Here is a 15342-nt window from a genome sequence, read left to right on the forward strand (position 1 = left end):
TGTATGAAAGACTGACGTATGCGAAGTAACAGGCATGTGGCAGAACTACAGCAAATAAAAGCCATCAATTTTATTATCTTAACTGAAAACTCAATTTACTGTCCAGTTGGCAGTGTATGAAAAAGGTTAACAGCCCTAAAATCTTTAACTCAGACCTTAAATCTCATCAACCCCTCTAAGAAACTGTAAGCAGTGTATGAAAAACTGCACCCACTCCTTCCAGGTTCTCACCAATACGAAAACGCAAATTTCATTCTTATATTTATCAACCACCTTGTTCTTTTTCTACTGAATCTCCTTTCCATGGGAAATGAAAATATCAAAAGAACAGGCTTCTTTTTTAAAACTTACATTTGGACCACAAAAAATATTGTGTATTTATTTACTACATAATACTTTGTTGGAAACTGCAAAATGCAGAATTCATCAACAGCGTGAAAATTTGATAAGCTCTATCAATTGAAACGATCATTACATAAACAAGCATGTTTGCAAAACATAAAAAGTCAATTAACTGGCTGTTTTAAGTCAAACGCATCGAATAACATTGCAACTTTTGATGAAAAGGCAGCACATTAGAAGCTGATTGGAAAAAAATTTCCGCAACCGCTTTGGTGAATCAAGAGCTACCTATCCTGCCCCGGCTGGGTAGGCTCACTTGGTTAGAGCATTCTCTGGATAGCCAAGGTTGGGAGTTCGATCCCCGGGGTCAGGGCAAATAAAGAAACCACCAATGAATCTATCAATAAGTGAAACAACAAATCAACGTTACTCTCTCTACTAGGAAAAAAAAAATCCAAAATAAAAAACATATACAAGCTGCATATTTTATGCTCCTGGGAATGAAAAGAGCCAACCTACATCACAGAAGCACAAATTCTGATTTAGACTAACCGATCTCTATGAGGTCTGTTCAGCACTGAAACAATCTGCAAACTCTAATCCCATTAGGGCCACTACCCACCCACCGAGATCTCGGCGGTCATTTCCTACAGGAGTGGACAAACGGGCTCCAGCACTAGCAAGCCTAGGACCTGAGGACCGTCGAGAGGGAGGTAAACTTCCCCACCTGCAGGTGGTGGGCGGTAAGGCCTGGGCGAACCTAGCTAGGAGGCACCTTTCCCAGCGGGCTTCGAGAGTAGAACGGACGGGGGGAGGGAGCGAGCGGGAAGGAGAGAAATCGATCCTCCCCACGCCCCAGCTTCCCTCCACACGCGCGCACACTTTTTGTTGCACCCTCGGGCCTCAAGAGAACCTCAGATTCAAACGTCCTAACTACCTATTATCTAGAGTTCCCCTCCCAGAAGGGATATCAAATTGGGCGGGAGCTCCAGCGAACTCTGACCTGGCGCTTTCGCGAAGGGTTAGAAATGGGCAGGGGCGGGGGTGGGGAAATCGGCGCCCCCTTTCTTCAGAGAAGACGCTCAATGCTGTTTCCTGTCTTCCCTATCACGCTCCCCCGGGGCGGTACCCCTTAAACTACACACTACAGGAACCTCCCACCGCCAGACACCTCAGGGTTTCCCTCCAGCCTCCCCCCAAGGGACTTCCTCCTCGCGCCTCCGCTAGGCCCCTGAATCTGGCGGTGCGCGTGGTTCAGCTCGGAGGCCCCGCCACACAGGCGGGCAGCGAGGTACCGCTCTGGCCCATTCCCGCCGCCATTTTCCGGCGACCGTCGCGGCCGCGTAGGGGGGACGATCCCGAAGGAGGAGACTGCGCAGGGGCGCACCGGTCTCCGCCGCAAGGCAGGGGGGACGATCCCGAAGGAGGAGACTGCGCAGGGGCGCACCGGTCTCCGCCGCAAGGCGGGGGACAGCGTTCGCTGACACCCAGGATCCCCAGAATGTTCGATGCCTCCCCTCGCTGGCCACCCCGCCCCGAGTGTAGGCCTCCTGCCGAGCCTTCCCGGTAAGGCCTTCAGATCACCCCAGATGCCCGCGCTTGTACTTACGCGGAAGAACCCCGCGTCCATCTTGCAGCCTCGCTCGGAGATCGCTCCCTATCCCAAGGTGCACCGCGCCGCCGCGACGAAGGGCGGGACCGGCAGGGAAAGCCGAGCGCCGGGACGCGGAGCGCACCGCCCTGCTCGCCCCTCCAGCCGACGAGGCCGCGCCTGCTCAGTGCGGGCAGCTCGCGCCAAGCGTGCGCAGGCGCACCCAGCGACTGGGCTACTGCCGGGCTCCGCTGCAGCCAGTCCGGGAGGGAGGCTCGCGACCGCAACCAATTGGAGCGAGAGATGGAGTCGTTGGCTCGCACGGTTCCGCGAATCCTTTTGTGGCGCGAGATGAGCCTTGTTCCTGTCGTGTAACTTGACCCATCCTTCCACCCGTAGTGTGGGCGGCCTCCCACCCAGGGAGTTCCAGGGATGGATTGAAGAGAAAGGCTGTTACGTCAGAGTGACGCTAGAAAGGGGCGGGCGGAACGCAGAACAGGACCCTGCGGCCTCCCCTGTCATTATAAAAGTTGGCATTGTTTGGTCTTGTGAGTTCACCAGTTAAGATCGGCTTTAAAATGTAATCGAGCTCTGTAGTACGATGACATCTGCATTCTGACCCCGTTTCACGAGCTTGCCCCTGTCTCCATACAAGTCTGGGTTCTTGGAAGGACCTGAAAAGGCCCATTAGATGAGTTTCGGTTTCGACTGCCGAGGAATCACGCCGACGGGCGGGAAGCCGACGAGAGAGCCGTGGCCCTCGGGCTGCGTGTGGGGCAGGCCTCAGACGGAGGAGCCGGCGGGCATCCAGGTTGTCGGCCACCTCGGAGCCCACCTTGCCCAGCTCGGACTCCTCAGTGCCCCGCTCTGGCTGTGAGGGCCTTAAGCACTGGACTCATTTTGCTAGAATTCCACTAAGCGCTTGCTTTTTCCTGGGGGAAAGCACGTGTCCCTTTTCTGGCCATCTTTTGTAATGGATCGCTTCCCCGCCATCCCCCACACAAATACTCTTCTCCCTTTCCTGCTTTTTCCTCAGGGCACTTTTTCAACCTTGAAAATATTGATAAGAATTTGTTCTTTCTCCCGGCTTTAAGACCAGCCCTATCCAGAAGACTTCTATTAATCTGCAGCTCGGATTTGTCTCCCGAACTTCAAATTCGTATGGGCAACTTCCTGCTTGACATTTCCAGTTGCGTAGATATCACAAACGCAACAGAACGAGGAACTGAACTCCTGATTCCTCCCCCTGTCCTCCACGCCCCCACTCCCCACGCCACCATCCCACCTCCTCCTCCAAAGCCTCCCCTGCGTCAGTGGTTGACAGTTTCTTTTCTTTAGGACACAGTCTTGGTGTTTTTCTTGACTCCTCCATCGCTTATATCTCACTTCCAAACCACCCAGAAACCCTCTCTGCTATTCAAGGCACCATCATCTTTTGCCTGAACTTCTGCACCGGCCTCTCTACAGGTCTCCTTGCCACTCAGCATCTTATTCTACGTGCAGCAGACCTTACTCTTCACCTCAATTTTTTCTGATAGCTCATTTTCTCAGAGCAAAAGCCAGAACACTCCCTGACTCCACACCGCCCCATTTCTTTTTTGATTTCATCACCTGGTTCACTGCTTGAGTTCTTCCTCGGAACCTTTGTGCTGGTCATAACTGCTGCCAGGAATACTCTACCCCCAGGTATCTGCTTGGCAGATTACTCAGATGTCACCTACTCAGTGAGGTCTACCCTGAGTGCCCTATTGGAAATGGCTCACACAGCCTCTTAATCGACACGGTTTTTTCCACAGCATTATCACCTAATATTTGTTTACCTATTTTTAATGTCTGTTTCTTGTCTGTTCCCTACACTAGAAGGCAAGCTCCCTAAAGTCAGGGCTTTTCGTCTTTTTGTTCTCTGATGCGTCCCTAGCACCTAGAACAGTGTCTGGCCCATAATACAGGCTCAGTAAGCTTTGCTGACTGAATGAAAGCTTTGTCAGAGGGTCGAAGATGGGGAAGTGACTGGCTTCCACGGAACAAGCTACTTGACCGGCTGGAATTGTGAAATCACCATGCCCCGCATCTCACGGACTGTTCTCTGTGGTTCTGATGATCATTCTGTCATGTTCTTCCTTAATTGTCTCTGTTCTTTTGCTGCCAGTCCTGTAAATGCAGGTTTTCCTCGTGGTTCTGTCATTGACCTTTTCCTGTTTTCCCTTGACAAAGGTGACCTGTCTGTTCTGTCTTGATTTCAATTAGTATTTCATCCCCCAAATCTGTATTTCTCAGGCACAGGTCTGTCGCAGACCTGTATTTTTAACGTCTTGCTGACATTCACTCGGATCACTCCTGTGGGCAGCTCATACTCCACATGTCTCAAACTGGATTCAACTTCCCCCACTTGCCTCCACCCTCTGCTCGCCCGTTCTCAATGAATGAGCAGCCTTTCTCCCATCATCCTTCTTCTTTCCTCCTCAAAATCCACAACCACCAAATTGTTCCTTTTTGCCTTTCTGAACGCTTAATACCTTGTAAATGTGTCAACTTCCTGCTAGCCCCAATGCCTCTAATTTAGGCAAAATTGACTCCTGTCGGAATCATTGCAAGGACCTATTAACCATTTCCCTGCCTTCTCTAAGGAGAGAAGATAATATCTTCTCTAAGAAGATAATCGCAATCCTTTCACTCCCCAGAAACCCTTCAGCCATTTCCCACTGTCCTCTAGGTGAAGCCCAGACTAGTTGTGTAAACTAGCCCTAGGTGATTTGTGTGCTGCTTCCTTCTCCAGTCTCACTACCTGGGCCAATACTCTCCCTCTCCCCATCTCTTACTTCTTTTTCTTTTCCACTTAAATACTTGACTTTTGTACTGTATTTTTCCCATCTCTCACTTCTAAGCTGCAGCCACAACGAACTACAGAACTACTAGTCTAAGTATGAAAGGGTTAGGTTTTGAAAGTCGGTTATTTGTCTGCACCTTGGTAGGCCTAAGGTGACTAAGAGGTGACTCAGATGTCATCTCCTCCGACAAGCCTTATCTGACCAGCCTTCCGAAAATAGCAGACACCCTTTCCCCTTCACACTACCCTACCTTGCTTTATTTTTCTTCAGCGTACCTAACAGTGCCTGACATGGTTATCTTATTTACATACTTACTGTCTTTGCGTTTATCTTTTTTTTTTGAAGCTCTGTGAGAGCAAGAATCTTGTTCATCCCATTCACCGTGAAAGCCTTAAGGGTCAGAACAGTATGTAGCACATTCTTGGGGTTCAGTAGATACTTGTTGAGTGACTATGTAAGAGTTTAAGGCTCGGGCACCAAAGACAGTCCTACCAGTGAGTCTCTTCTCTGAAATGTTGGAACTACTGATTCTATGGAGAAGAGTCCACGTTAAAAACCTGCTGAAGCAGCTGCTTTTCTTTGGCCAAGTCCCTTCCCAGTCCCTCCGCAAGAGGTGCAAGCCCGGGGGTGGGGGTGGGGGTGGGGGTGGGGGTGGGAGGGGAACACACACCGGCCGCAAAGCCGCAAACTGCAACACCTTGTCTGGGCCTCTCTGTCTTCAACGTAGGGAGACAGTGAATCAGGAGATGCACTGCTTTTTAAGGTCATTTCCAGTGTTGTTTCTTGTTCCCAAATTGAACAAGTTCTCCTAGTTTTCCTATTTCTTTCTCCTTGCCCGGACTGACTGACCGACTTCGCTCATTCACGTACTCACATTCAGCACTTGCGTGGGAGGGACCATCTAAAATGTAAGTCAGAGCCATTTCGCTCTTCTGCTCACAGGCCCCACTGACTTTTCACTTCACCCAGAGGGAAACAATGAAGTCTCCCAGTGGCCGACTTCTGTCTCTGCGGGATCTGTTTGTCAGTCCCCAGGGTCTATGGCCTCATCTCCCACTTCTCTGCCTGTCAGTCATCTATCTACTCAGTCACACGGCCTTGCTGTCTGGAACTCTCTTAACGCCTGCAGCTCTCTCATCTGGTGTAGCCACGGGACCACCCCCTCACTTACTTCGGTTCCTAGTGCAGATGTCAGCATCTCAGCAAAGTCTTCTCTGGTCACCCTACCTGAAAGGGTAAGCCCTGTGTGCCCAACTGCTATTCCTGACTTCATTTTCCTTCCTGCAGCTTACCACTGTCTAACATACTTCAGACTTCAGACTTAAGTTTTTTTTCCTAAAGATTTTACTTATTTATTTATCTTTAGAGGGGAAGGGAAGGAGAGAGGGAGAGAAATATCAATGTATGGTTGCTTCTCCTGTGTCCCCCGCTGGGAACTGGCCTGCAACCCAGGCATGTGCCCTGACTGGGAATCGAACCCCAATCCTTTGGTTCACAAACTCATGCTCAATCCACCGAGCTACACCAGCCAGGGCCAGACTTAGTTTCTTATTTGGTATCTATGTCTCCTCACCAGGATGTAAGCTCAAAGAGGGCAGGGCTTTTTGTCTCTTTGGTCCACTGCTGTATCCCTGGAGCCTAGAACAGTGCTTGCTATAAAGGTATGCATAAACATTTGCCGAATGGGTGAACAAATCAATAATCAGTCTGGGTCATCATCAAGAACATCTGTTCATCTTCCAGCTACTTTTTCCCAAAGCTACTTTTTGAAGTCTCTAGTTCTGTCTCATGAAGTAAGAGTTTAATTTCCAGGGAGCCATTACATTAAGATTTAGGGACACCCAGAGGCACCATTCCTCCTGTTTTCTATTGTATTTATTTTATTTTATTCTTTCATTTTTGCATTTTTTGGGGGTACTGTTCCCCTTAATAAAACATTTTTCAAGAAAATTGCCTTATCTACAGGGAGAATATTATGATCTCTTCAAAAAGAAAGATAACTCAAATCTAGCTTTACCTACATTAAACCCTTTTCTTGGTTAAAGGTAAAAAAATCTCTTCTAGCCATGATATATTTATTTATTGTGCATTTATTATAATTTGATGCGTAGTACTACTGAAATAAATTTGTTTCCTAGTTTTAAAGAAAAGTAAAGAAAGAGAAAAATCTGCTGCCGCTGATAAGCCTCCCTGCGGGGGGCAGTGGGGGACCCCTGAGCAGTGGATGGCGCCTGCAGACACCGGCTCCTGCTCTCTGTGCCACTGTGCAGATCAACACGGGTCTCAAAGCCAAGAAGTAACCTCCAATGAGCCACTGGTGGCTCTTGGCTGGGTCTTATCTTTAAGTCCTCAAACTCTGAGCCTCCAAAGATAATAATAGGCACAGCCCTGGCTGGGTGGCCTAGTTGGTTGGCACACTGTCCTGTGCACCAAAATGTTGTGGGGGGTCCCCAGTCAGGGCACACACCTAGGTCGTCGGTTTGGTCCCCTGCTGAAGCGCATATGGGAGGCAACTGATAAACGTTTCACTCTCGCTGTCTCTCTCCCTCCCTCTCTCTCTATAATTAATAAACATATCCTCAGGTGAGCATTTAAAAAAGACAACAGGCACTCAACCTTGTTGCTGATCCTCTGGGCATAGACCCAAAGATTTTTTTCTCCGTTTCATCAACTACTTCTCCTCCCCACTCGATATGCCCTCTGTCCTTCGGAATCACCCCTCCTGAAAATACAACCTCCCAAAGGCGGATTCAGTTTTTGTAATTTTCTCCTTGTTTTCGGCTTTTGCTATCATATCCACTTTTGAGTCTATCCTTTGCCTCATCCTTTTAGCACTTCTTTTGTGTTTCCTATACAAAAAGGGATTAAGAACCTTGGTAAAATACCTTACAAATTTACCAAACTAGCTATAGACTAAAGTAATCCGATACTTGAGATAAAGCTGGTTCATTTTGTTCTGGAAGGTGTCTTCGAGCACATCAGGAAGTGTATTAGTCTTTTAGTGCTTAATAGTAATTACTCCCAAAATGTATTAAGGGAAAACAATAAACATTTATCTCGTACTGTTTCTGTGCGATAGGAATCCGGAGTGGCTTATTTGGGCGGTTCTGGCTCAAGGTCATTCAAGAAGGCGTGGTCCAGATATTGGGCTGGACTGCCATCTGTGGAACTGGAGCTCTGTTTTCCAGAAGGCTCCCTCGAGTGGCTATTGGTGAGAGGCCTCAGCTCCTTGCCATGTCGCCCTCTCTTTGGGGCTGCTCGGGCGTCATCACAACACGGCCGCTGGCTTCCTCCAGAGCAGATGATCCGAAAGAGAGCAAGACAGAAGCCACGACATCTTTCATGACCTGACCTCAGAAGTCATACCCCATAGTTTCCACACTACTGTATTGGTTCCTCAGGCTACCCCTGTTCAGTGTTGGAGGGGGACTACACGATTGTGTGGGCACTAATGGCTGAGGGCCGCTGGGGGCCATCGTGGAGGCTGGCTACCACAGTATGTGTACTTGAAAAGGTGTAAGTATAGGAGCTTATATGCTTCCAGATCGAAAGGGACTGTATTCTTTCTCTCCTTGTAGGGCCTTTGCATATATTCTGTCCCCTTGGTCTGGAACTGCGGTTTCCTTCAGCTCTCCCTTTGCCCAGTCCACCTTGTGTATCTGCCCTTAGCCCTTTAACTGGCCAGCTCTGATTCTTTCTTTATGATTTAGTTTAGACGTGACTTCTTCCAGGAAGCATTTCTGGTTAGTGGGATGCAGTATTTATTATCTGATTATCTGTTAGAAACTTTCTGAGTCCCCAAACCTTGGGTCCAGACCTCCCAAAACAGAAGCCCCATATGCCACTTATAATGAATGTATTTTCTACTGTATTCTAACTTTATATATCCATCTCTACCTTGAAAAATTCTTTGCAAACAGGACCTATGTCTTTCTCCTTTATTTATACTCAGTATTCAAACCAGAGTTGGGCAAATAGGTTCCAAATAGATGTGCAGAAAATGCACATTTTGTTAAAAACAGTATTCTGCTAAAGCTGAAGAGTTCTATCATAGAATAAATTTTTGGAATACAAGAACTAACTTTTATAAAGAACATAGAAATTTTAACAACGGGCATGAGTGTAAGTACAATTTTATTATTAAAAGTCTTAGTAGTTGATTTAAGTCTAGTTTTATAGCACAAGAATAATCGTTCTCAGCATCAGAGGGTTTCTATAGTCACCATTCTTCACATTTTTATAATAAATAAATGCTTTATGATGCCTGCATTTCTCAAGACTTTCTCCATATTTACTTCATTGTTGATGATAATTGCATGGCATTTTTATGTACTATTTTTCCACCCTATAAATAATCAGATCACTATGAAGTTAACTATATAAAGGCCAGAACTCTTTGGGCAATAAAGGAAAATAAAAGCTTAGTTGAATTTATTATTAATGTATCAAGCTGTCAAACTATAAGAGGATTTCTCGTTTGCACATATATAAATACCGAATACTTAAGACACAAGTAGCCCTGGGGGGCGCGGCTCAGTGGGTGGAGCGCCAGCCGGCGAACTGAAAGGTCATACGTTCAGTTCCTGTTCAGGGCGCACGCTGGGTTGCGGGTCATGTACCCAGTTGGGGGTGTGCAAGGGGCAACCTTTCTCTCATACATCTATGTTTTTCTCCCTCTCTTCCCCTCTCTCTAAAAATAAGTAAATACAATCTTTAAAAAAAGAAAGACGCAAGTCGCAATCTGGGATTTTATGAACCTCACACTTTCCTGGTCTAATAACGAATCACTAGATGGCGCTCCACCATGTCCGCCTAACCTACCTCTTTGGCCTGGGCTGGTTACTAGTAAGAAGTAAACTATCACGAATTGCTTATAGCCAATCATATACAGCAAGGGTGTGAATACCACCGCCCCTGGGGAAACCATTGACAGAAATGGGAGCCCCCCTTTTTTATACACCGACAGAGTGTGAGGAGGCTGAGTCTTTGCAGCTCCAGGGCGCCCACAGCAGGAGGGCCCACCACTCCTCCACTCTCCTGAAACCTAGGCAGCTGCTGGAAAGGGGTGAAGAGCTTCCGCACCTGCAAGGCAACTAATGGACCATCACAAGCATCCACCTGGAGGTTAAGATACTGCAGCCTTTAACCTCACCCCCAAAAGTTGTGTAAATGTAGTGTACGTAAATAGGAACATTAGTCTGGCTAGATTAGATATTTTATATTAGATAATCTTTTACTGGGTTGAGTAATCTTATAATTTAAAATATGAATGTTTTTTAAAGGGTACCTCCGGTCCATTCCATTTCTTATGTTAAAGCCGTCAAGTAGATGCGCAACAAGTCAGTGCGCATCTTAGACACTCTGTAGTTTTGACACCCAGGAGTTGTCCTTTTTCCCAGAAGCTGACTTTTCATTCCCCCCGAACATTTAAGAGACTTCCAAGTGTAGAACTTCCATCAAACCTTTGCGCTCTGTGTGTCCTCACACACCCGAGCAACTGGTTCTTCCTGCTTCACCCCAAGTTCCTCGAAATGGTAAGTCTGCACACCAGATTATTAAAATGCAGATTCTTGGGCCCCACCCCCAGAATTCTAATCTCTGCAGAGTGCAGAAATCTGCATCTTAAATAGGTAGCCCCAGGAAATTCTGATAGGGAACTCACTTTTGGAAACACTTGACTTTTTCACTAAGACCCCACAAGAACCCACCAAGAGCTGCTTCTAAAAGCCAGAATCTTCTGCTTTAGACTCTGAGGGTCGTGTGTGTTCCTTTACTGTTGGTTCCTGGTAAATCTTTGCAGGCGTCCACAACGGAAAGCCAGGGTTGATCACATCTCCCAGAGGCTCCTTCTCCACATGGTTACCCCGCCCCAGCTTCCTCTTCTCAGAGTCCAATGCGAACCCGAGCCACTGAAGCCCCGGCTCACAAACCTCAGAGTTAAGAATGGGGGCCTCAGAATAATAAATAAATAAATGAATGAATGAATAAATAAATAAGAATGGGGTCTTCTGATGTCAGATAATGGGACCCTCACTGTTGCAGACCACCGCTAAATACTTCTCTTCAGCTACAATCCCCCAAAGCTCTGGGCAATCTGCTATTGGTCCCCAACAAAGACCATTGCCACCTACGGGAAAGGTAAGAGGGGAGGATCAGAATGAGTGAAGTGGTCTCGAATTTGACCCACCACAAGCCCCAGCTACCTCTGGCACTGTCCTGATAAGGAAGAGTTACCTGCTGATTCTTGAGGACCTAGTTTAATATCTTTTAAAGGTTTGGGCATTGGTCCCAGCTCTTCAAGATCTGGCATCTCAGGTCTGCACCTCATTTGATGGTCGTGTTTCCAGAAAAAGCCACGGCAGCCTCCCTTTTCTCCTAGGTCCTCAGTGACTGCATCAACAGCGATATATTTTTGGTGGTGGAGGGGAGGTGAAGAGTTCAGGGTTGCCTTGAAGCCCAAGGTTACTTCCCCTTGATTGTAAATCCCTCTTGCAACCTGCGTGATTCCAATATGTCTGAACCTCTATGGATATTCTGCATCTTGGTAGATGCTTTTCTGGGATCGCTCTGATCTGAACGGGAGGCAAAGTGCCTCTTTTCCCTCATGGGTACTTGTGAGTCCAGGCACATGTGTTGTGTCCGCCACAGACATCTGGCCTGAGAGGTCAGGTCCCGTCTCCTGCAGAAGAGACAAGTTTCAGGCTCTGATTCTCAAAACCTGAGTGGGGAAGGAGGGTAGAGATCTCACATTTAGATCTCTTGGGTTGTTATGAGGATTACCAAGAAAAAAAAAACTAGGTTATTTTTTATTGGTTGTCTCTCACACACTCCCATCGAGGGGCCCGGCCCACAACCCGGGCACATGCCCTGACTGGGAATCAAAGCAGTGACCTTTGGATTCGCAGGCCGGGGCTCAATCCACAGAGGCACACCAGCCAGGGCAGGAAATTAGATTTTACAGATAATTTAGTGACTAGCATGTGTCAAAGTTTTATTATAATCTTGTGACAAAGGAAAAGGCTTTTAGTAGGCCAAATTTTAAAAATTGCTCTATTATGGAAAAGAGAAAAATGGATAACTAACAGTTAAAGAAAGAAAAAAATGGCTAGTTTAGGATTACTAGACTCTAGATAGAAGACTCTCAGACTCTCAGATGAAAGTCGGTTGGGTAGGTCAGTAGCTAGTTTCCTAGGATGTCTTCATCCTAATAAAACTCATTGAAAATTGCTTAAGCATTCTCTCAGGAATGCTATTTTTTTCCTGGATCCCTCTAGGAAGTTACAGCCCACAAAAAACCATTTTCCCCAGACCAGCTTTGGGACAACCATGCTGAAATGAGTTTATATCTGTAAATGGTTTAGCATTGCACTTGGTACACACAGAATGCTGTGGGAAAGTGAGAGGGAGGAAGGGGCAGGGAGGAAGGGGGAGAAGACAAAGTTCTTAGAAGCCCCATTTCTCTCCTTTTAAGCCTTAACTCTTCAATCTTGTGAAAGAAAACCTATCCAAAATTTGGAAGCAAGCAAAAAGAATTATTGCATTTCCTTTCAGTGTTTGGGGGCATTGCCTAGCAGGCCCTATCAGTGATTATCCAATTCATTAGTGGAGAGCACTTTTTCAGATATTAACTTGCCGAAAACAGCAATGCGAGTGACTTTTATCATTGCAATCCTTTTGCATTGCAAAAGGATTTCATGTAGTAGAAGAGATAGCCTCAAAGATTGAAGTTGGATTGCCCTTTGGACATTAATTCCTTTTTCTTTTGTCCGATTTTTTATCTTTCATTCTTCCTTTTGGGGTGATATTTATAGGTCTGTTTTAATGTTCACTGACCATTTTCTTGGTTGTATCCAACATAATGTTAATCACGTCCAAAGCATTTTTTATCACAGATGCTGTATTTTCAGCTTCGGGATTTCCTTTTGGTTCTTCTTTCATAGTTTAAAATATCTCCTAGAATTTTCTATCCCTTCAGCCACTATTTACATCTTCTCCTGTAGATCATTAACACATTTATCGATATTATCTTAGATTCTTGGCTAATTCCAGTGTTTGGGGCATTCAAGGGTCTCTTACTACTAAATGATCTTTCTCACCACTCCAGGGCAGTTTCCCATTTCATCGAGGTCTAATCGTTTTATGACATATTGGACGCTGTGTAGGATACGTCATAGACACTGGGTCCTGCTCTCTTCCTCTGAAGAAGGCCGAGTTTATTCCACTCAAGCTCTTCTTCCCCTTCTCTGAGCCCTTCCCACGTGCCACTCTGACCCCACCCACGTGGTTCCCAAGCCTCCCAGGCAGCACTTTTGAAGAATCTTACTGTGAAGAAAAGCAGAGAGTGGGTAGTGCTTGAAGGAGGCTGTGTGGTCAATGAGTTTTGTTTGTTCGTTTGTTTGTTTTAAATATGAGACAAATTACATAAGTTAAATGGAGTGTCTCTGGTGAAGAAGAAAACTAGAGGGTGGGGATTCAGGGTGAAGTGGAAAACCAGTCATTAAACAAGAAGGGGGCCATCGAGTCAAAGGTGAAGTGTGTCAGGAACAGAAGAGACCGGAGAACGACCTCTGCCGAGGGGCAACGGCGTCACCCTCGCCTCCCCTTCTGTTTCTTACTGTGTAGAGCAAGCTGCCCAATTCACAGACACTTCCATTCGAGGTTGTGGATACTCACACCTTAATGTCTGCCCCCCCGCCCCCCTTTTACTCCCACATGCCTCTCAAGGCAAGAAGCGGAAAGCTGGAAAGAATGAATACATTTATGTTTCTCTGAGATCAATTAAGGCAGCTCAGGGTGTGGGGAGTGCTGGGTAAAATCTATCAGAAAGTATTGAGTTTGAGCTGGGAAGGGACCCTCTCTGCCAATGCCTGGCCGTGATTAGACAGAGAGTTTCAAATCACCAGAGACTGGAAGGTCAGCCTTTTTTCTACCTGCTTCTCCCAACCCGGGCAGACAGGCAGAGCCTGGGACAGTAGTATCTGCTAAACCACAGCAGTCTGCTGCTCGGCCAGGAAAGTTTTTTGTGCAGGGAATGGGCGTCCTGGGACAATGGGCCACAGAGCGGAGACAATGGCCCTGCTGTGTGCCCCCAGACAGCGGGCCTGAGATGATTCCTAAAGACATTTTTGTTGGGTTACTGCACACCCACAAATAGCTGCTTGAAAGAGGAAAAAGAACAAAACTTGACAGTTACAGGGTTATTTAGAAAAGGCATTTTAAAACTAACAGATACACAGATGCACCTGTTCGTTCTTGTAATAGGCTCCAAATTGTTCTCCCAGCCTCCAGCCCCTCCCACACCAATCTATTCTGCACATTGTAGCAGGATTAATTTCCCTGAAGCACACAGATTTGATCTTGTTACTTCAGTGCTCAAGTACCTTCAATGGCTCCCCATTGCCTTTAAAATAACCAGTCTCCCAGGCTGGTGTGGCTAAAAGGATTGAGCACCGGCCAAATGGAAAGGTCACTGGTTCGATTCCCAGTCAGGGCACATGCCTGGGATTCAGGCCAGGTCCCCAGTTGGGGGCATGTGAAAGGCAATCAATTGATGTATCTCTTGCACATTGATATTTCTGTCCCTCTCTCCCTCCCTTCCCCTCTTAGAAAAAATCTTTAAAAAGTAAAATAGTCTATCACTGCCCTGGCTGATGTAGCTCAGTGGATTGAGTATGGGCTACGAACCTGAGGGTCGCCTGTTCGATTCCCAGTCAGGGCACATGCCTGGGTTGCAGGCCGGGCCCCAGGATGGGGAGCAGGAGGAGCAACCACACATTGATAGTTCTCTCCTCCTCTTCCCCTCTCTCTAAAAATAATAAGTAAAATCTTTTAAAAATGGCCTATCATTGAGGATCCTTCACACTGGAGCCTCTCTTCTCTCCCGAGCCCAATTCCCACTGTCTTCTCTCCTTTTACATCTCCTTAGACATCTTATTCATTTAAGTGTCTCTCTCCAGTAGGGGGCTCTTGTTTTGGGAAAAGTTTTCAATTAGCAATAATCATGCCTCGGATAAACCTCATTGGCTATGATACTGCCACTGTGCAAAGCTAGGGTTCTCTTCTTTTTAAAAATATTTTAAAAAGGGTCTCTCCCTCTGCTGGGTCTCTCCCTCTGCTCCCACTCTTCCCCTGACTCACTTCTACTCATTCCGTACTCATGGATCAAAAAACATAACATTACTAACACGGCAACATCCCCCAAACAATCTACAGGTTCAATGCCATTGTTTGTTTTAAAATTGACAAGCTAATCCTAAAATTCATGTGGAGATGTAAGGGACCCAGAGTAGCTACAATATCCTGAAAAAGAAAAAAAAAAAAAAAGATGGGGGACCAAACAAACTTAGAGAACTTACGCTTCCAGACTTCAGAGCGTACTGTGCTATCATGACAGTGCGGTATCAGCGTAAGAGGAGAAATATGGCTTAACGAAGTAGAATTCAGGGGCCAGAAGCAAGTCCTTATATTTATGGTCCATTAATTTTTGATAAGGGTACCAAGAATTCAACTCAATTTGGCACTATGACCTGCGACTGGACTTACACATGCCTGGCACACAGTACGAGCTTAGTGGATGGCAAA

General features: G+C 46.6%; 1 protein-coding gene and 1 non-coding gene across 14 annotated transcripts in view; both read right to left on the reverse strand.

Moving 5' to 3' along the window:
- The window catches only part of SRRM1 (serine and arginine repetitive matrix 1), a 30630-nt gene extending 28339 nt beyond the window's left edge, over positions 1 to 2291 (reverse strand). For 4 of the 13 annotated variants that reach the window (XM_037033002.1, XM_037032992.1, XM_037032996.1 and 1 more), the window contains exon 1: positions 1952 to 2288. In XM_037033002.1, coding sequence (XP_036888897.1) covers positions 1952 to 1972 — 21 coding nt within the window. In that variant the 5' untranslated portion in view covers positions 1973 to 2288. Of the gene's footprint in view, positions 1 to 1951 lie in introns of all 13 variants that reach the window. The other 9 variants (XM_037033003.1, XM_037032999.1, XM_037032998.1 and 6 more) reach the window with 5 other exon arrangements.
- Positions 2292 to 14676: 12385 nt separating this feature from the next.
- Positions 14677 to 14810, reverse strand: LOC118977877 (U4 spliceosomal RNA). Its single transcript, XR_005064633.1, has one exon. It is a non-coding gene; the product is annotated as a U4 spliceosomal RNA (small nuclear RNA).
- Positions 14811 to 15342: the final 532 nt, after the last annotated feature.

The sequence above is a fragment of the Sturnira hondurensis genome, unplaced genomic scaffold (genome assembly GCF_014824575.4).
Source record: "Sturnira hondurensis isolate 20B ecotype Veracruz unplaced genomic scaffold, ASM1482457v3 Scaffold0021555, whole genome shotgun sequence".
Lineage (NCBI taxonomy): Eukaryota > Metazoa > Chordata > Mammalia > Chiroptera > Phyllostomidae > Sturnira > Sturnira hondurensis.